This window comes from Triturus cristatus, chromosome 7 (genome assembly GCF_964204655.1).
Source record: "Triturus cristatus chromosome 7, aTriCri1.1, whole genome shotgun sequence".
Taxonomy (NCBI): Eukaryota; Metazoa; Chordata; class Amphibia; order Caudata; family Salamandridae; genus Triturus; species Triturus cristatus.
In genome coordinates this window covers 1,614,116,017-1,614,136,838 of record NC_140590.1, presented here as the reverse complement: position 1 = coordinate 1,614,136,838, position 20,822 = coordinate 1,614,116,017, and the positions used below count along the sequence as shown (strand labels likewise).

The window sequence follows — 20,822 nt, the reverse complement described above, 5'->3', positions numbered from 1 at the left end:
CACCGGAACGTCAAAAAAGTGACGTCCTGGTGGCGCAAAAGTGGCGCAAAAGGGGCCTCATAAATGAGCCCATCAGACTGGAAAGTGATCTAAAATAAGGTGTTGACCCAATCGAGATGATTGTAATTAATGCAAATTTGGTGCTGGAGTGATAAGTGTCCTTCATCATCATGCTTTTGTGTTGCGCTCAAACACCCTTTGGCCCCCAGGCACTTTGTATAAGTTGGAAGACAATAATCCTTCCTCTCACAATATTTGTGTCTTTAAGGTTCTTCTAAATGGAGGAAGCTGTTCAGTCATCCTCCTGCGGTTGGGAAGGCCATTGTGTATCTATCTTGCCCGACTCGTGAAGGCTCAGTGGCCTGACCCAGTTCTTTGGTGACACCAGATATGCTTGCCACTGAATCATGATGATATGCAAGGCTCATAAGTAAGGAGTTTAAAGTAATCTGGGGCACTGACATAAATTGCTGTATGTGTCGAACTTACGACTTTGAACTTCACACTATCCTGCACTGACAGTCAATGCGTGGATCTTCTAGAAGGGAATGATATGCTCTCAGAGGCAACTTTAGAAGCTACTCTGAAGCAGAGTGATATATAATCTGAAGTTTGGTTAAATTCCTCTTTGTTGTTCTGGTCATTAATGCATTGCACCAGTCCAGCTTTGCACGAAGGCGATATGGTTTAAAGAAGGTTACTTTAATGAGAGTGGTCCAGGCATCTTTCAGCCAAACTACCACTAGAAGACGTTTCCAGATTATATATGAGTCTGGCCTAACTGCTCACTAAGCCATTATATGGATGTTTTAGTCAATACTGATTTAAAGTGGTGCTTTTGTTGGTGATGTGTGAATGTGGTACTCAAACTCTGCTTTCATACAGAAGAATGGATTGGCCTAGTTTGTTTCGCAGTAGCAGGCATCAATTCACCATATCTCCAGGATAATAGAAGTGGCATTACGCAAACTTTGAACTCCAGTGCCATTACATGGTTGGTCTCTTTTTCCTTACTTTAGATACTCAACAGCTTCTGTGGTACTGAAAATTCTGGACCCGTGTTATAAACATCATCGTATCATGACGATTTTGGTATCAGCAGACCGAGAATGATTAGAATACTATGCACAAGCATTTTCGTCATATTCGGGTGACGAAATCACCCTGAAATCAGAGTTTCCGTCCTGAACCCTCGGTTTCCATTTGAACGGCAGCCATTTTGTGATTGCCCTCACATAGGCCAATGACTAAGGCCAAAAACGAGTCTGAAGGACACATGCACCTTTGCTGACTCCTCCGTGACCTGGGCAAGCTGACTCCACTGCCTGAAGCCAAACCTGTTCGGCCGGTTCCTTTCCCAGTGGCCGAATGAGATTAGTATCAAGGCACAACATGTCATAAAACCTTTCATCACACACAAACCATGCCTAATCTTACACACACCTTTCCCTGTTTCTTCCTTCTATGACTTGCTTTACGAGGAGGAGGTGCCCGTTTTTATTGGGGGTCCGTCGATATCTGATGAAAGTACTGAGCCTTGCCGGGTAATTGATTGAGGGCTGGACAAACTGAAATATGGGCTTGTCATCATGACTCTGCTTTTTCTTTGTAGTGAAAATATGTGAATAGTCAACTGTAAAATAAAGAATGTTTGCCTAAAGCATAATATTTTGTATAAAAAGAGAAGGCTGGCTTTGTAAGGTTGAGCAGTCTCCTGAGAATATACACCGTGTTGTACTTCTAGGATACCTGTCACTGGCTGCAGCCAATAAATACGATCTTTGACTTCACCAAGAAGACTCTGTGTTTCTGTAGTCTGAAACAGGAAGGACTCGAAGTTTTAGGGTGTGTTCCCTGGCACCGCTGGGTTCTGAAAAACCCAGTACTTCACTTCCTGTTTGCTGCTTATAGGTAGGAGATTGACAAGGAGTGGAAACTAAAGAGCCCTCTTTATTTTCTGTTCGGGCTGCTGCCTTCATGACCCGTGAGACCTGCGCTAGGAAAGTGCCAGGAGTACTGAAGTACCTATTGCCCCCAATAGTCACTGGCGAAAATGATCTCAGGTCTTGAGAAGCAGGAAGGAAGAGAGCACAGTATTACAATGAGAAAGAGAATCAAGGAATGGGCAAGAGAGAAGATATACAACATGCGAGAGGAATGACAACGTCATGTCATGTGATGGCGCCAAGATTCAGACCACCACACAGTGATGTGCCTGCTGCTGGGTCTACACTTAGGGCCTAATTACGAGCTTGCCGGACGGGTTACTCCATCATAAAAATGACGGATATCCTGTCTGCCCTATTACAAGTTCCATTATATTTCATTGGATATAATGGAACTCGTAATACGGCAGACAGGATATCAGTCACATTTGTGATGGAGTAACCCATCCGCCAAACTCGTAATCAGGCCCTTAGTGGAGTGAGTTTACCTCTTTTGCAGCCCGATGGCTGTAATCTTCCAGCTGTCTCCTGAAGCCCTCATTTGGGTTGATTCCTGGTCGTAGCACCTTGACTGCATCCAGCACCTGCTGTGAGCCCAGCCCCGTCACTGTCATGATGTACGCTGCCACAATGGTGGGGCTTCGCGAAATACCGGCAAGGCTGAGGAAAGAAGAAAAGCTGTGAAATTTCCATCGCTCCATAAACTTTACCAGCATCCCCTCTTCGCATCCAAAATTGCCCACAACCACCCAACACAATTCTGGTTCTTGCTGCCCTGAATTATACCACCAGTTGCATGTTAGTCAACACCTTCTTAGTCCTGTTACCAGCCACTTCGGGATTACTGAAGTACTCAGAATAAGGCTCCTTTTCACTTGTAGTCCTTCTATCAACTGTGTTTATTGTGAAATAATGATATTAAACCATTGTAGCCTTCTGCTGAAGGCCACACCAATTGTTAAAGGCCCCCTGTCAAAGTTAGAAGCTCAAACCGAAGGTGAGGGCCTATAAAGAGGGAAAGGCCCTTTAATGACCAGTATAGTCCGAAGCAGAAGGGCTATACAACTAGTTGAACACTCCACCGAGGGCGGAACGTTCAAAATTAAACAGTGTGACACAAAAAGAGAAGAGATGGAGTTACCTCCATAGAGATCTATTAAAGAGGTACATTTTCACTTTCCTGTGCTCTTCCTTTCCACAAGGCTCAAGTCAGCCACATAGAGATATGGGTCAAGGATAAAACCAGTGGAACACTCCATCTATTGGGGGCAGAATCTCTATATTGATTAAGCCTTTGTCTTTAGGAAGCCTCAATGAAGTCACTTTATGTTTTGTGCCAGTGAGTTTTGCTATATTGTTTCTGTCTAGCATTGTGCCTATGGTAAGATTAAAATGTCCTCAACGCAATGTATTTTTTCGTTTATAGAAAATATATTAGATATTTAATAGCCTGTGTCGAGTTAATAATGGGTAGACAAACTTTAATCAGTAGCACATTTATTCCAGGTATCTTAATCTCATTTTTATTTACTGTATCTCTAAAACATGTGTTGAATGGCATCAAGGCTGAGAAGTAACTCTTAAAAATCAAGCGAAATACTACCAAGTCAATTTACCAAAATGTTCTTCCTTCTGAATGCAGCTGTGTTAGCAATCAAGAAGAGAACATTTAGAAAATGGATTTCGAATCTGGTCCTGTTAGAATTCCCAGGATCCCTGGTTGGCTGAGGTAGGTACCGTAGGCCAAACAGGGACCCCCGAGCCCCAACGTTAGGGAAAAGACAGGTCGCCTCTACAGATAACCCCCACTCCACCCCCTTGGTAGCTTGGCACGAGCAGCCAGGCTTATCTTCAAGGCCAATGTGTAAAGTATTTGCAATTATGCTCACAGCAATCCAATGATGACACCACAAATAGACTCCACACGAGTTTCATAGAAAAACAAGTATATGTTTATAAAAAGAAATACGATGCAAGACACAATACTAAACCAACATATGTGTTGTGGCAATGCTCCCCCTGGCCTATTATTATTGAGCTAAACTAAACAATCCTACGTAATCCCAATGTCGTAATATGCAGTTCGTTATGCAAGAATCAGGTACTTCACAACATAAGAATAATGCAGATCGTAATACGGCTATCTGGTGATTTGTACTGTGACTGTAATGCAATGCGTAAAGCAACAACGTGGTAAACTGCTATGCCCCGTAATGCAATGCGTACAGTCCCCTTTCAGGTACTCTGTTAGGAAAAAGCAATGCAACGTGTAATACAGGTATCAGGCAATTCGTTATGCGAAACTAATGCAATGCGGAACACATATATCCGGCAGTGCGGTATGCAACACTAATGCAATGTGTAATACGACAATCCAGCAAATCGTGATGCAGGACTAAGACAAGGCGTACCACATCTATCAGGCAGTTCGTTATGCAAACCTAGGGCAAAGTGTAACCCACCTATCGTTAGGCAAACTAACGCAATGGGCAATATGACAAAACAGGCAGTCCACTGTGCAGAAATCAAGCAATGCGTTATACAATCATCAGATACTCCATTATGCAAAAGTAATGCAATACGTAAGTTACTCCGGCATGGTTCACGGTACCTCCGGCGGCCTCTCCGCCACTCGGGCTGGTTTGCGGTTAGTCTCCGGCCACAGTTGGCCCCCCCACATGGGTAAGATAGAACACAGTAGATGCAGCTCCGCACTCAGGCCCCGGTGCTGCCACTCCTTTGGCACACAGGCCTCAATCCAAGCAGAAGCAGAGGCTTGCACTGCAGGACAGATAGCGAGGCCGAGAGCGTCTCCCTCCAAGCCCGCGCCCTGCCCCAGGAGTGGACACACGTTACCTGGGGGCGCGAACCCACTCTCCTCTCCTCGTCCAGCGACTTGGGCCTCCGATGCAATTTCTCTGAATTTCCGGGCAATGGGATGATCCCAGGCTGCCCACTACACCCGCACTCATTGTCAATGAGACTCACAGGAACTCCGGGTGCACGATAACCAGACAACTCCTCACAAGGGTCTCAGGCTGCGCACGGCACACGCACGCAGCGTTGCTGAGATACAATTGATCTTCTGGTGCCCACGATCACAGGGCACAACTTGCGCAGGTCTCAGCCAGCAGAAAGTACACGCACACAGTGTCGCTGAGACACACCTTATCTTCCGGTGCCCCCGATCACAGGGCACCTCTTGCGCAGGTCTCAGGCAGTAGGAAGTACACGCACACAGCGTCGCTGAGACACACTTTATCTTCAGGTGCCCCCGATCACAGGGTAACTCCAGTGAGGGTCTCAGGCTGGAAACAGCACAATCACACAGCATCACTGAGACACACTTGCTCTTCCGGTGTGCACGATCACGGGCCAATCCACACGAAGGTCTCAGCCTGCCCCCAAGCACATGCATACTGCGTCGCTGAGACTTATTTGGCTCCCCGGTACACACGTTCACAGGACGATCCTCTCGAAGGACTCAGGCTAGACAGAGCACACACACACCGCGTCTCTGAGTCTCGTTTGGAACTCCAGGTGCCCAAGATCACAGGGCTCAATTCGCGAAGGTCTCAGGCTAGACAGAGCACACGCACCCACAGCGTATCTGAGAGTCTTCTCTGGAAACTTTTGTGTTCCTATGTTTCCAGACAGGGAGCCAGCTCACCTCGGGCCCTTGGGGATAGTTACTTCAGGACACAGCACACAGCAAAGTCCTTCAAGCAGGGGGACACAGCACACAGCAAAGTCCCTACAGCCTTTCCATAGTTGGAACAGCAAACTGCAGGCCAGCCCCAGATCACACAGCAAGAGCAGTCCTATCTATCAGTCTCTTCAGTTGCTTCTTCCTTGGCAAAGGTTCCTTTTGATCCACGAAGTAGCTCCAGTCTTGTTCACACTTGATCAAGCCATTCCCCAAAGTTCAGGGGCTTCAGCTCTCATAGTTATACCCCTCAATGGCTTTGAAGTCTTTGTGTTACAGGGGCCACTGACCCCTGCACAAACCAGTTCTGGGTGCCTCCCTACCAGTGACACCTTCTTCCTTTGATTAGTGGGCGTCTGGATTGTCAATCACTCAGCAGGAGATGGGACAATTGTTTTTATAGCACCAGCCCAGGCCTCTTCACCTCAAGGCCTACTCCTCCCCGTACACACTCCAGATGCAGGTCAGCCTGTGCTGTCTCACCTCCTCCCCTGGGTCAAGACATTCGCCAGACCCTATCGCTTTCAAATCCAGCCAGTCAATCCACAACCAGGCAGAGACACACATAAATGTTTAAAGCACAAAAGCCGAGCCACTTCTGAAACAGTGGCTTACAAACACATAATGCAAAAACCATCTTTATAAAAAGATGTGTTATTTCAGGGTGAGTTCAGGCATACTAAACTTCACCTTTCCATCTTAAGCCTTTGGGAAGATAGGCTGGAAAACATATTACACAGCCTTTCCATTCTATTATAATGGGCAAGATGGCCTTTCAGCAGTGAAAACTGGAGATTATTTCACTGTCAGGACATGGTACCCACCTTGGTACATGTCCCACCTTTCACATGCACTGCACCCTGTCCAGGGGGTACCCTAGACCTACAATAGGGGTGCCTGATGTGTATGGGAAGGGAAGGGCAGGGTCTGGTAAGTACAGAAACTAGTGAAGCATTGTGATAAAGCAAACTTTCTGGATAAAAGTTTGAGACTTGACCAATGCTCCCTTTTGAATGATGCTAGATGAAATAAATGTCTAGGTGGCATTGTTAAGCAACAGATTTGGTCTTTTGAATTATATGTATTTTTCATTATTATGATTTATTTAATGACTTGAAGATGTTAGAGGTTTTGTAGTTGGCAGTTTTGAGGGGGATTCTTAAAGAAAGCTTATGTTTTGCAGTGAAAAATCTCATTGGGCATGTTACCGGGTCTCCCAGGGCAGCAGGGTCTATATAAAAAATTACATTTCTATTTGTGATTTGGCTTTCCTAACTAGTGAGTAGTGGGATTGTTTTTCTGCCATTTTTGCCCAAAATAAAGGGCATTGTCTACCCCTTTACTCTAGGCTCTGGTCTTTCCTGGTTGTGATTTGTGGCCACCCAGCCCCTGTGATGATTGTAGTCTTTTGTAGCAGTACAGTGACTGCTTCAACTGTTGAGTTGGATTTCTTGACTAGCAAGTCAATAACTGTATGTTTATGATCTCCTAAGTTTCTATGATTTCCATATTTAGATTAGAAACCTGATTTGCAAGGGTGGCTCTCACAGCTCTCCAAAAATGTTAAATTATTTTTAGGCTAATTTAAAAACCGCCAGTCATAATTACAGCGAGTTAAAAAAGTATACAAAAAACTTTGGCCTAGGTCTGCATGCTAGATTTGACATTAATATATCCAGTTGTTTTAGGTGGATGTTCAGCAAAACGTGCAAACAGCGATTTTAATGCCAATGAACCCAGGGATGGTGTTGCAAAAAGGAGGTTGTTGGTGATGTAGGGGACCACAGTAGAGCATCACTACAAGGGGTACCGGGTTGCATCAAGCTATCCTAGGAGAGCACAAATGTAATTTTGTCTGGAGCCCAGAAAATCCTCTCTCCATAGTTGCATAAATTCCACCCACCAATCTGCATGAAACTTTAAAGAATCAAAATTAGAGGCGTGTACTTTTTTGGGAACGTTTTTGCCTCTTCTTCAAATACAACCATCTGATTTATCCTTTCAAAAAAGTTTCGTGCACTAGTTGGCTCAATAATAACTGTAGAGCTGTTATCGCAGACGTCTCTATCTGCAAAACTCTGTAAAGATTTGTAATTGCATTGCACTGGATTGATTGTTTTGCACATCAAATACAGTTCTTTTAGTCACTTGGAGCAAAGGTATGTAGGAAAGTGGCTCTGTATATACTGTTCCCAAATAGGTACAGTGTGTACAGAGTCCACAGTCCCCAGAGGTTTGGCAGAGGCTAAAGTTAGATATAACCTTACTCTCTAAAGTGGTAGCTTGGTCGAGCAGTAAGGCAGTATCAGAGGACAGTGTAAAGCATTTGTTGTACACACTCAGTCAGCAAATGGTCTCACACACTCAAGAACTGAACTCTAGGCCAATGGTTTGTATAAAAAAATATATGGTTGTTTTATTTTAGAACCAACAATAGGTATCAAAATATACTTTCTCAGAATGAGATGCTTTAGTTATATACTTTGCAAAAGACAATTGACTTTGTATGCAATAGTTACAGTTTGTTGCAATAGGCAACACAATTTCAAACACAATAATACATTTAGCTCAATGGGAATTTTAGGTTATATGCAATTGATTCCTCTCAGGAGTCCTGGAACAGTTCTTGGAAACAAGTGAATAAATACTTTTTAGTTACGGTTGTGACTTTTAAGCAATATTTTGCTATTTTCAAAGTTGACACTTAGAAACTTTTTCTGATCAAATTACCAATGTTATCCTATGAAAGGAAATTCACTTAGCAGGTAAGTGCGGTTATGGTTACTTTTTCTAGGTCCGTGTTGGATTCTGGATCCAGCACTATTGTATCACCTGTAAGCAGTTGAGAAACTGCCTTTAAGTTATACAGGTGATTCTATAAGGAATATTTATAAGTTTGCAAAACCGACACTTAGAAGAAATTTCACAGAAAAACAGTCAATAGTTTCCTATGGAAGAAAATTCGAGTTACGGGTAAAGTATGTTCTCGTTACTTTTGTAATCCAGTGCTGGGCTCCTAGGCTCAGTACTGGGACATCTATCTAAAACAGGTAAGTAATTACGTTTTCACAGTTGGTACGATTTTTAAAGAATATTTGTAGTTTGCAAAAATCGACACTTAGAAGACATTTCACAGAAAAACAGTCAATGGTTTCCTATGGGAGAAAATTGAGTTAGTGGTAAGTACGGTTGGGAGTACTTTTCAGGGTCAGTGCTGGGCACCAAGATCCAGCACTGGGATCTCTCCCAATAGCAGGTGAGTATTTCCGTTTTCGTTACTCGGTTGTTTTTAGGTGAATATTTTAAAGTTTAGAAACTCCACACAGAAGAAATTTCAGAAGAAGCCAGTCAATGTTACGCTATGGAAGAAAAGTGAGTTATCGGCTTTTGGGTAAGTACTCGACTGGCAGAGTTAAGGTCCTGGTCACAGACTCAGGGGTCTCCCAGGGTCAGGTAAGTACAGTTGTTACACCCTCAGCGGCACAGGTGCAGAGTGAGTTAGGCCCAATGTTATCCTATGGGAGGCAGGGGGGCCTTGGTTGGTGGCTGCTGACTAGCAGGCCACGCGGCTGTGTGAGCTGGGCTCTTGGTCACTTGCTCAGGGCAAATGGGGAAGTAGGTAGGAGTAGAAGTTACACTGCCAGGGCCAGGGTGGAGGGTGCTTTTGAGCCTTCGTGCGCTCAATGGATTGCAATGGGAAAGCTCAAGGACGAACAAAGGCTGCAAGCTCGGGGACAAAGATTCTTCAGGTGCCACCACCACTTTGAGAGGTAAGTTGTGTAGTTGGAGGATAGATAGGTACCCAGGAGTCGGGCACAGGGGGCTGCAGGGCGCCGGGTGCAGGGGTGCCTTTTGGTGTCGGGAAATCTTACCCTCTGTTGATTGTGGTGGGGAGGGGGTCCCTGGTTCTGAGGCCGCAGGCGACGTCAGGAGCGTTGAGGTGGGTCCTTGGGTGCCAGATTCGGTGTCACAGTCGCCGGTCTTTGTCCACTCCAGCACAGGCCAGGCTTGACGGGTGCAGAGTGTGCAGGGTTCGCGGTTCCGGGCTGGTGCCAGGGGTTAGATACTTGCTTTGAGCAGAGTCACTGCTCGTGGGAGTCCCAGGTGCTCAGAGTCACAAGGTAGCCAGGTCCTCCGGGGTTTGTGAGCTTGCTGGCCACAGGAGGTGCCGGGATTTAGCAGGAGCAGGTTCGAGGGTCGACAGGCCGGTAGGGCTGGGGCCCGGAGATGTGCTTCACCTGGTCTCCCCCACCTGAGGGGTGGGGTTGGCAGGGCTGGCACATCCCCTGTCCTTACTTGGAGTTTCCGGCCAGTCTTCCCGCCAGAGTGGGGGTCAGAACTGGTGGGGGCCAGTTGCTGAGTACAGCAAGTGGCCTGGAGAAGCTCACAAAGGCGGCATGCCTTTGAAGCTACCTCTTGCCCATCCTGGGGGAGGAGACCTAGCACCTCGCCCAGGATGTGCATTGTTGTAGGCCCAGGAGAGCGGGTGTCTCCACCCAGGGGTCCAGCAACATGTCTGCTGTGTGGCAGCCTAGGCAGCCTCTCAGACAAGACGTGGATTGTAGGTTAGGTTTCAGGGGGCATCTCTAAGATGCCCTCTGTAGTGCTTGGTACATTAAATCCCACACTGGCATCAGTGCAGGTTTAATGTGCTGAGAGGTTTGATACCAAACTTCTCAGTCTTCAGTGTTGCCACCATGGTGCTGTGGAGTTCATGTTTGACGAGCTCCCAGCACCATATACTCTTAAATGGCAGCACTGCACTTACAGTACCCAGGAATGGACCTGGGTAGTGTGTGGGCACAGGGCTCATGCTCCTGTGCCCACACCAATGGCATAGGGCACCCAGCTAGAGGGGTGGCTGATGTATGCCAGGGCAGTGTAGGTTGTGGGCATGGCACACAGGGACGTGTGCCATGTTGACTCTCTGTTTTGTCAAATATCAAATATTCTTTATTCGATGAAATTTCATCATAAAAGAGCAATATAGCAGCACAATACAATATAAAATACCAAGAATAAAATTCAATAAAAGCAACAATTGATCAATACCCCACTAAAAGATGAACACAAGTCACATATCAACATAGTGGAAATCCTAACCAAGTACTTTTAGCTAGTAGGTGGACCAGGGTAGGTTTTACAACGCCTCATGCGGGATCGCCAAGCACTGCCCAAAAATTTTGCAACACCACAGACCATAGCAATCGAAGAAGTATCAGTGCTGAGTATCCGCAGGGCCATTTTATGACATCTAAGGCCCAAACTCCTACATAACGGCTTTAACCAGATCCTCCTGGCAACCCTATAAGCTGGGCAAGCAAAGAAGAAATGTGCCACGGACTCTGTAGGGGCTGCACAGCCCGGACATGGATTCACTTTACCAACATGCTTTTTCCACCCCGAGGTAAAATCATTTACTGGGAGGATCCCGAACCTAACCTTCAAGTAAAGAGCTCTATCCAAAGGCAGCTCGATGTAGTCCAAGAATGGTTCAAAGCTCCTAATCCATTTGAAGGACAAGAATCGCTCAGTAAGGGAGCCCACAGAACTACTAGAGAATGTCTCCTGCTGGACTAGATCCCAATATAGCTGTTTAATCACCATCTTGGGTGGGGGTGATTGGCTTTCCCAGGAGTCACTCAAACCCAAGAGAACTACCAACCGCTTCAGGTTGCTCAGCCACTTAATCTTATTATTGGAATTAAGCTGAATTAATTCGTCTAGGGCGGCGGCATAATCCTGAAGCTCCCTTGTCCTACGCATACGAACCCAAAAAAGTAACGGGCGTAAGCGCACTAGGTCCTTAAGAGGGCGCCTACCCATGTCAGCCCGAAGAGGAATTAAGGGGGTAGAGACTGGAAGGGCTACCGCATCTCTCAAAAACTTATTTTCAGCTCTGTCCAGCTCTACAGTATTTTCAAACCCCCATAATTCTGAGCCATATAGGGCGGATGGAAGAACTTGGCCTTCATAGATAGTTAGGAGCGGTAAAATGGGCTTGCTCTTAGATTTCCGGTGTTCTCTCATAACCGCCCCAGAAGTTCTTTTATAATTTAACATCATTTTAGCCAAGTGATCCTTCCAGCTCATGCGATTATTGACCCTAATGCCCAAATAATCATAGGAGTCTACCAACTCCAAGGGCTCTCCATTAAGTAAAAGATTATTTCTAAATCTGGGTGATGGAGCTAATGCCATGAGCTTAGTTTTTAGAGTGTTGATGGTAAGACCTCTATCAGTGCAAAATGCGCTAAAGCGATTCAAGAGCTTTTGTAGGCCAGACGGGGACTTAGAGATCAAAATAGTGTCGTCCGCGAAGAGGAGTGTGGGGATTTTTTCACCTGCCAGGGATGGAGCATCAGCTGGTTCTTCTCTCAAGTAATCCACCACTCCGTTCACAAAAAGCGAGAACAGCGTTGGAGCCATAACACATCCCTGGCGTACCCCCCTCTTCACGGGAATCTTCTCAGTTAATTCACCTTGAGTACCCCACCTGATCCTGGCATAGTTCCCCTCATGGAGATGCACAATTAAACTCAAGAGGGGACCAGGGAACCCCATGTTCTCCAAAACTTCCCAAAGCTTCTTACGTGGGACCAGGTCGAAGGCCATCCTGAGATCTATGAAAGCCAGGTATAAGCTTCCTTTGTTGATGGTGACCGACTTCCAATAGATCGCAAAGAAGCGAAAGACCTGGTCCATCGTGCCCACCTTTTGGCGGAACCCCGCTTGCAAATGGGACAACACATGCATCTCTTCCATCCAGGTGCCAACCCTTGATATAATTACCCTGCCAACCACCTTCTGTAGCACATCAATCAACCTGATTGGTCTATAGTTGGCAGGGTCGTCTCTGGCACCCTTCTTAAAGACCGTGATTACCTCCGCTCCCTTCCACGAATCTGGAACAGGGTATCCGTGAGAGATGAGGTTCATTATTTTTGCAATAAGTTTGGCCCATAGCTCTGGGGCCTCCATAAGGAGGTCTCCAGGGATCCCGTCTGGGCCTGCTGCTTTCTTTGGGGTGAGGTGACTGATGGCTAGCACCACCTCAGAGGGCAAAAAGGGTTCCCTGACCGGGCGCATGGGAGGGACGCTGAGGGCATGAACAGAAGGAGAGAGGGGCGTTTCTGACCCACCATAAATGGAGGAAAAATGGGATTGCCATTGCTGGCCTGTTATGTGACTATCTAAAGGTCGAGAGCTAGTCAACCTGGCTTTGTTAATCAGATCCCAAAACAGCGAAGAATTCTTTCCTTTAGAAGCTGTCTTGAGGTCTTGCCAGCGTTGTTCTTCCCACTCACGTTTTGCTTGCTCCAAAGCCCTTGCGTATTCTTTCCTGGCTACACTAACCCGGGATTGGTTCTTTTGACGCAAGGCAATTCTGATCTCATTTCTTATATCCTTACAGTGGGCCGTGTACCAAGGGTTGCTTGCTATAGCAGTGTTATTATCCCTACCACCTCTCTTGCCCTTATTGTTTCCTTTTAAAAGGAAAAATTCCCCAACTTTCTCTGTTAAGTTATTATACGCCTGAGCAAAAAGCGTACCCTGTACAGACGCTATATCCTGATCAAGCACCATCAATTCTGTACTCCGGTCTTCAACATGCGCCCTGATCTTAGTCAAGTTGTGAGCCTGTGATTGGACCTTCTCCCATTTCAGTCTACGGTTTCCCTGAAAAGGTGTCACCTCCTTAGTGGACCTCAGGTGTGATAACCTCCGGGTGTTATTCCGCTGCCCCCATCTTATCGACATGCATAAAGGGTTATGATCACTGTCCTGTGAAGGAGTCACCTCCATATCTACTAAATCACACCACAGTGTCACATCTAATAAGATGTAATCAATTCTTGACGGGCTGCTTAACCTATTAAAGGTCATCGCACCGTCAGGGTCAGAAAGAGTCCTACCATTAAGAGCTCTAAGGTTATATTCCACAATAAGGGAATTAATCTGTATAACCTTAGATGACCATCTTTTGATTGGGGCCAAAGACAAGGTCGGAATTGACCATCTAGAGTCCACCTCCTCTATACCCAGGGGATCATCACCTTCTAGAGGTTCGAAAGTACAGTTAAAATCCCCTCCCACTATAATTTTAGAGGAGGGGGGGCAGATAGCCAATGCCTGATCTAAAATAGATATAGTACTAGAATTTAAATCCCCTGTAATCCCTCTTGCGTAAACATTAATTAGATCTATCCTGCTGTTTACCCCCTCAAATGAAATATGTTGGATGTCACAACACCCGGAGTCGTAAGTAGTTACTTTCCAATTCAGGGCCGTCTTGATCCATACATGCAGACCCCCTGCTGGTCTACCCCTACCATTACTCTGAGCTGATATGGAAAAAGTGGTATATCCTGATTTATATAATGGGGAAACGCTCCATGTTTCTTGGAATAAACATACATCGAATTGGTCGATGAAGAGATTCCATTCAGGTAAGTCCAACTTTCTTTGCAGACCCGCCACATTCCATGAAACTAGGTGTAAGATTTTATTATCTATTAAATGCAGATCGGAGGGAGTCCCCACGTGCATATCCAAATCCAACATGATTTGGGCACCTATAGGTTCTAGTTGGACTGGGGGGTCTGTCATCCTGTAATCTACAGCACTATGGTTCAGAGGAACGGAAAGGGGGGTGGGTACAATCCCGCCACTAGCAGCACCGATTATAGTAGGTAGTCCTGATGTTACAGGAGCAGCTCCGGGGTCTTCCAAACACCTCTCCCGAGTAGCATCCTTGGGGCTAAGTGAACCTAATCGCCCCCCTCGGCCCTGGGGAGGCTTTAACCTTCAATCACAGTCAGCCAGGCTAGAGAGGGCTTCGAACCGATTCGTTGTCACTAAAGGAGTGGAAGGCTTCACATTGCCACATCCTCTGTTGTAGTTCCTAGTAAATCTAGGAGGAATATAGTTCCACCTTAAAGGGTCAGCAGCATAGGTGGTGTGTGAGGTGCGTGGCAAATGGTTGGGTATAAATGTACCTGGTGGAATGGAGAACAGTGAGGCTTGCTTAGTTATACCAGAGGGGGGGAACACCGATGATCTGGGGTAAAAGTAAGTTAACGCACGTGGAATAATGCCATTGCTACCTATTTCAGGAGGCCAGTCCAGAATATACTTAACTACACGTGGGTCTCTAAAATTTACCACCACGATGTCTCCCACGATGTTTTTCGTCTTACCACCCAACCATGGGAGACGTCTCACATGTAAAATCTCACCGTTAATGTTCTCCTCAATAGGTCTATAACTACTAAGCCAGAACATGGTTTTATTTTTTAGCTCGGTATACCCTTCTCTTTTGTTAACCGTTAGAGGTGGGACCCCCGTCAAAACAACCACCAAGGGCACAGCTTCGGGGGGCAGATCAACTTGTGGCGTGTAATTTGTTACAGGCTTATCAGTACTGGAACTTTCCCTATTGTCCCGCAAAGTGGTTGTGTCAAGGTTAATCCCCCCTCCCTCTATGTCATCCTGAATGGGCGCTCTCTGGGTGCCCCCAGTCGACGATGGCACAGACACAAACTGAGTCACAGCTAGCTGATTAGACGGCTCATCTGTAGCCTGGGAAAAATGAGGATGGCAGTTAGGTACCACTGCTGTGGAATCTATGCCACTACCAACACCCTGTTTCCCCTGCCCTGTTGTCAGTTCGATTTTCTTACTTATTGTGGCTTCTAAGTCCGCAAGTCTTTTCTCGACTCTTAGTAAGCCTTCAATAAGTGGTGAAATGAGGGTCTTCTTAATCACCTGACCCAAAACATCCTGGCAGGCAACCGAAAGGGAAGGTGATGACGAAGGGTCGACAGGAAAAAAGCCTGATGTTATAGGGGGCGATTCAAGTTCAGGGGCAACTGATGACATTGGAAGAGGTAGTTTAGGAGTAATAGTTGCTTCGACTGCTATCCCTTTAGTTAGGTTTAAGGCTTTCAGTGCATGTTTCCCAAATTCAGAATGATTATACTTAGATTTGACTGAGACTCCCCCTTTCTTACATCTTCTCTTAGTCGGGGGAGGCCCATGAATCTTAACTGCTTTAAACGGCTTAGTAAACTTCTTATCCTGTTTACCAAGTAATGGCGTACATTTATTTATAACTAAAGGAGGACCAGAATGTCCAATAGCAAGGTTCACTTGGATAACCTGCTCTTTAGAAGCAGATGGGGTAGGAGCAGGGTCCCTTAACAAGCGAGAATCACACGGCGATACAAGAGGGTCTACTATGGCACCACAGCTATCGGCTATCCGGGAAGGGACCTGCAAATTAGAGTTATCAGGAGTCCTAAGCTTCAAGCTTTCTATAGAGCGTCGACGCTCAGTCCTCCGTTTGTCCATGTTATTGTCCTTTTCCTCCTCATGATGGACCTTTTTAAAGTAAGTGTCCAATGGGCCAGCTGTCGTAGCTCCCGTCTTCTCCACTACGGCGTTAATAGAAGTGTTAGACATATTGGTTCTTCAGCATTAGGCGCACGCGTGTGCAGGCGCTACAGGTATCAACAGGTCAATAACCGAGCCCAGCCCGGCCTCACTCGGCCTCTGAGGGCCTAAGAGGGCCCACCCTTTGCCCAGGCTTAGCCCCGGGCTACGCCCCGCGCGCGTCCCGCTTGCGCGTGAATAGGGAATACTACTTTATGGCTGATAGGTGTTGAGGGGGAGGGGCCGGGAAGAGGAGGCAGCTGCTAACACCGCCAAGCAGCCTGGTCCTCGCAGTCCCGGACTGAGCTATACAAGGATAAAATCACCCCCTCTCGGCACAGCGGCCACAGCGTCCTCGTCAATGTCCTCAGGAGAGCCTCCGTTGTTCAACAGCACGAGCCCAGGTGAGAGTGAGTCAGTGGCAAGCCTGCGAGCGGCACCCCTGTGTTCACCTGTTTTGTCTTGTACCCAGACACTCAGCCTGCAAGGGCAGTGTGTTTGTGTTAGCGTACAGGGCCTCTAAGGGTGGCACAATAAGTGCTGCAGCCCTTAGAGGCCTTCCCTGGTCACAAGGCCCTGGGTACCTAGGGTACCATTTACCAGGGGCTGACATGTGGCCAGGGTTTGCCAAATTGGGTTTTAGGTTTTAGGGAAGGAACATAGGCCCTGGGCACCTGATTAGCAGGAGTCCAGGGCACACTCAGTCAAAGTACATTCAGCAATTCAGCAAAAAGTGGGGGCATACCATGCAAGAAAGATGGCACTTTCTCACAAGGTACCACAATGCTTTCTCATGATACATAGGCAGTACTTACTTTGTAACTTAATAAGTGCAGGTGGCCCAAGTTTGTCGTAAATGTTCACTGTTTTGGCTGTGCTGCCAAATGCCAACATTACCATCTTCACCAACCCCTTTACAACCATTAACCTCCCAATTATCTTCACCTCCCTCCTCCACTGTCTTTGGAAATCTACCTGAAAGCATCCCTTGTCTATCAACATTATAACATAATTGTGCTGGCTATTAGTAGCAATAACATTCCCTGTTTTCCTCTCCTTGAACACACCATTGAAGAACCCGGCTGGGTCCTCACGTGAGTTCTTTTCTTCATTCTTCACTTTTCACTAAGGCACCACACCTTCACTAAGGCTGCGCCCTTTTTATAATCCAGGTAACTACTGTATATTTTAGTCCTTCTTATAGTTTCTTGCATCTGTGCCGGTATATGGGCCTTTTGCTAATTCCTATTAATTTATTTTAGAAGGGTCGAAACGCCGTCGACCAGTACATAGGACGGAATATTACCCAGCCTGCATCATTGTATATGTGGACTGTTGTTAAAATGCATTTAAATGGCCGTTCTTTATAAATTTATGGAAACCCTGTACTAAAAATGTTGTTTGTTTCACAATGTATAGTCACTTTTTGGTTCCATTTTTCACTTGGGGACACCATGCACAAAGTTTTGCGCTTTGGATTTAAAGAAGTGTATATACTATTTGCTGTTTTTTATAAAATATCATCTTGAATACACTGTGTAGAGATTTAATTTTGCCCCCTGACATAATCAGTCCTTACACACTCATCGCGATTGTGCAGATTCATTGCTTAAATCATCTTTTCTTATTATCCACTGGAACCACTGTTTCTTCATATATAATTAATACCTTGGTTCCTTTGTGAGTAGGGTTCCCCTGTTCTTTGTAGTGACTTTTTGAGCGGTGGCTACACCGCGAGGGATCTATCGTTTAACCAGATTTTTCCTTCATTCCCTATTTTAAATAGGGTTTCAATCCATTTAAGGCTATAATGTCGGAGGACGAAGCTCCTCTCTACACAGAAGATTATATTGCTAAGATAACCAGTGGACCCTCCCTTTTTTCCACATATTCTAGCAAAAACACTAACCCTAGGCAACAGTTGCTGGAGAAACTAGAAAAGGAAAAAAAGAAGCATGTTAGAACTGAGATTCATGCTCGGATGCTACCAGAATACCTGAAAGCAGGCATAATTCCACAGGGGCTACAAATCAGAAACGTTCCAGGAATCTTCAGAGAAGATCCTAAATTTAAGGGAAAATTCAGTAATATCTCCACCACCTGTTCACGCCACTGGATGGTGTTAGGCGTTGAGACAGCGTTAGAACACGCAAAAGCAGAACTAAAAGAGATTGAAGAACTTGAAAAAGAACTCCTAAGTGGAGACGCCATAACTGAAGCAAAAACACTACTAGACAAACTTAATAAAACCATTGAAGACTTCAATACATTCGAGCTGAAGAAAAAAGCAGACAAGGTGTCCAAAGACATAAAACATTATTCAAAAGAAAGGGCATACCCTTATCTCAGAGAGGACTATTACTCAACCATTGGAAATCAAAATAGACAGAATACCTGGGGGAGATTTCGAAGGAACCAACCAGTTACATTCTCTGAATCTTCTGGAGGGTCAGACGACTCAGACGCTCAGGCAGGCCCCAGTCGCACTGACAATCACCCTGGTCAGCTTTTTTTAGATCGAGGAGGCAAAGTGAAAACCAAAACATGGTACCAACACTGTTCAAACACATCTTACATTTACATCCATTGTTCATTCATCCTCCATAGCATTCCTAGATCTCAATATTAATCATGAAAATGGGGCACTTTATACCTCCCTTCATAGAAAGATCACAGAAAGGAACACGCTGCTATCATATCGTAGCCACCATCCACGAGCCTTGAGAGATGGTCTGCCATTCGGGCAGTTTCTCAGAATCCGCCGCAACTGTACTCATAAAGCAGACTATATGAGAGAAGCAGAGATACTCAAAGTCAAACTAGTCAATATAGGATACCCAAACAGACTTGTAAAAAGATCACTCAAATGGGCCTGGTATTGTCCAAGGGAAGAACTATTGAAGACCAAAGAGAAACCAGACATGGACAAAATAGTATGCGTCACCACTTTTGGAACACATACAAATCAAGTACGTAACCTCATAATAAGCAACTGGAATATTATCAGGAGTATAGATCCGGCTTTTGACACACCACTTTTTGCCTATAAAAGAGGGAAAAATATAAAAGACCATCTTGTAAGATCTGCCACTGATAAAAAAGTGAACTCACCCAATACTCTCATTAATGCATGGGGTTTACCCAAAATTAAAGGACACCATAAATGTGGCAATTGCGTGTCTTGTGAGTTCACATTCAACACCTCCACCTTTGAACATGGCAATCTCAAATACACTTTAGAAAGTTTTTCTAATTGCAATACAAAAAATGTTGTGTACTGTATCTGGTGCCCTTGTAGCCTCCCATACTTAGGCCAGACTCAACAACCTATCAAAGCAAGGATTGGCCAGCATCGAAGCCGCATTCGGAGATCAGTTCCCAATGTTCCCCTGGTCTCTCACGACATTGAGAAAAATCATACTGTCAACGATTTCAAATGGCAGGTGATTGACATCGCCTGGCTAACAGAGAGAGGAGGTGATATCACAAACATATTGCAACGCACTGAATGCAGATGGATAGATAGGATTAATTCAATCGAACAGGGCCTAAATTCCGCTGAGGAATGGAGAGGCTTTGTCACTACCTTACACTGAGACCAATGAATGAATTGAGTACCATCTGTCTCATACCCTACCCTAGAACGTTTCTGCAACCAAATGCTCCTACTAACAGTTACACACCATTATTCTGTATATACCACCAACATAATAGTTCAGATACCACATATATGTAGCCCATGTTAAACAAACCAGTCCCTATCCAGGTATCCTTCATACTGATACCTGTATTAAAGCATGTATAACATTATTTTTATTACTGTTTGCACCCTGTAGTAATGAGGGTCCATAGAATGTGAGCAAATATCCTCTATACGAGGATATATGACAGACATAAGGTTGAAAACAGAAGTCTATCGTGTGCAATGCGTAAATCCCATCCTCGTCGCCAGTGTTGAAAAGAGGACAGCACACTGAAGTAAGTATGATCTTCTTTATTCCACCTCCACAGCGTTATGCAGTTCGTCTCTAGTGTTCTGCACTAGGAACGTTCCCAACATTCTAAAGCAGCCTCTCGGCCAACAGAAGGGAAGTACCAACGGAGGACAGAGAGCAGGGGGGAAAGGAAGGAGGAAGATTCCAAAGGAGGAGAGATAAAAAGGAAAGGACTAAGTGAAGGAAGAAAAGGGGCATAATTATAACCCAAACATACCTATTAAGGCGCGTGGAAGCACTGTGTACACACCTTAATTATGTTCTGATCAGGCAGAGCTGTGAAATGCTTATCGTTGCATGTTTCTCTTCCTTACTATATGCATAGACTAATATATTAATTAGATCACTAATTCACGTCAGGAAATCCAATCATTACATTTTTACCATCGTCCTGTATCACCTCCATAAAGGAATTAGTCTGTTTTCAGTTTCCATTCCCGTGTCACACTGATCAACGGATCGCTCGTAATTTCGGCGCTCCGCTGCTCTATCTGCCGACCGATAAGCGGAAAAGGCGGGACTCCGTGTACATTAACACGGCAGTGCATTTACTCGTGGTCATCGCACCAGGAACAAACCCAGATCCAGGGAATAACCGCGTTAGTCGCGGAGACTCGTCCGCTCGCATTGGCCAAAGTAAGTAATAACGAGCTTCAGGCGTCTGTGTCAGCCCTAATTCCCCTCTATTTCAACTGCTCTCCCTTACACAATTCTTTAGCTTTTACAGTTATCCTATTGCGA

General features: G+C 45.5%; 1 protein-coding gene across 2 annotated transcripts in view; it reads right to left on the bottom strand.

Annotated features, from left to right (window-relative positions):
• The window catches only part of DUSP15 (dual specificity phosphatase 15), an 84,852-nt gene that overhangs the window by 22,389 nt on the left and 41,641 nt on the right, over window positions 1-20,822 (bottom strand). For both annotated transcript variants that reach the window (XM_085619509.1, XM_085619510.1), the window contains one exon: window positions 2,435-2,606. In XM_085619509.1, the coding sequence (XP_085475635.1) occupies window positions 2,435-2,606 (172 nt within the window). The remainder of the gene's footprint in view (window positions 1-2,434; window positions 2,607-20,822) is intronic.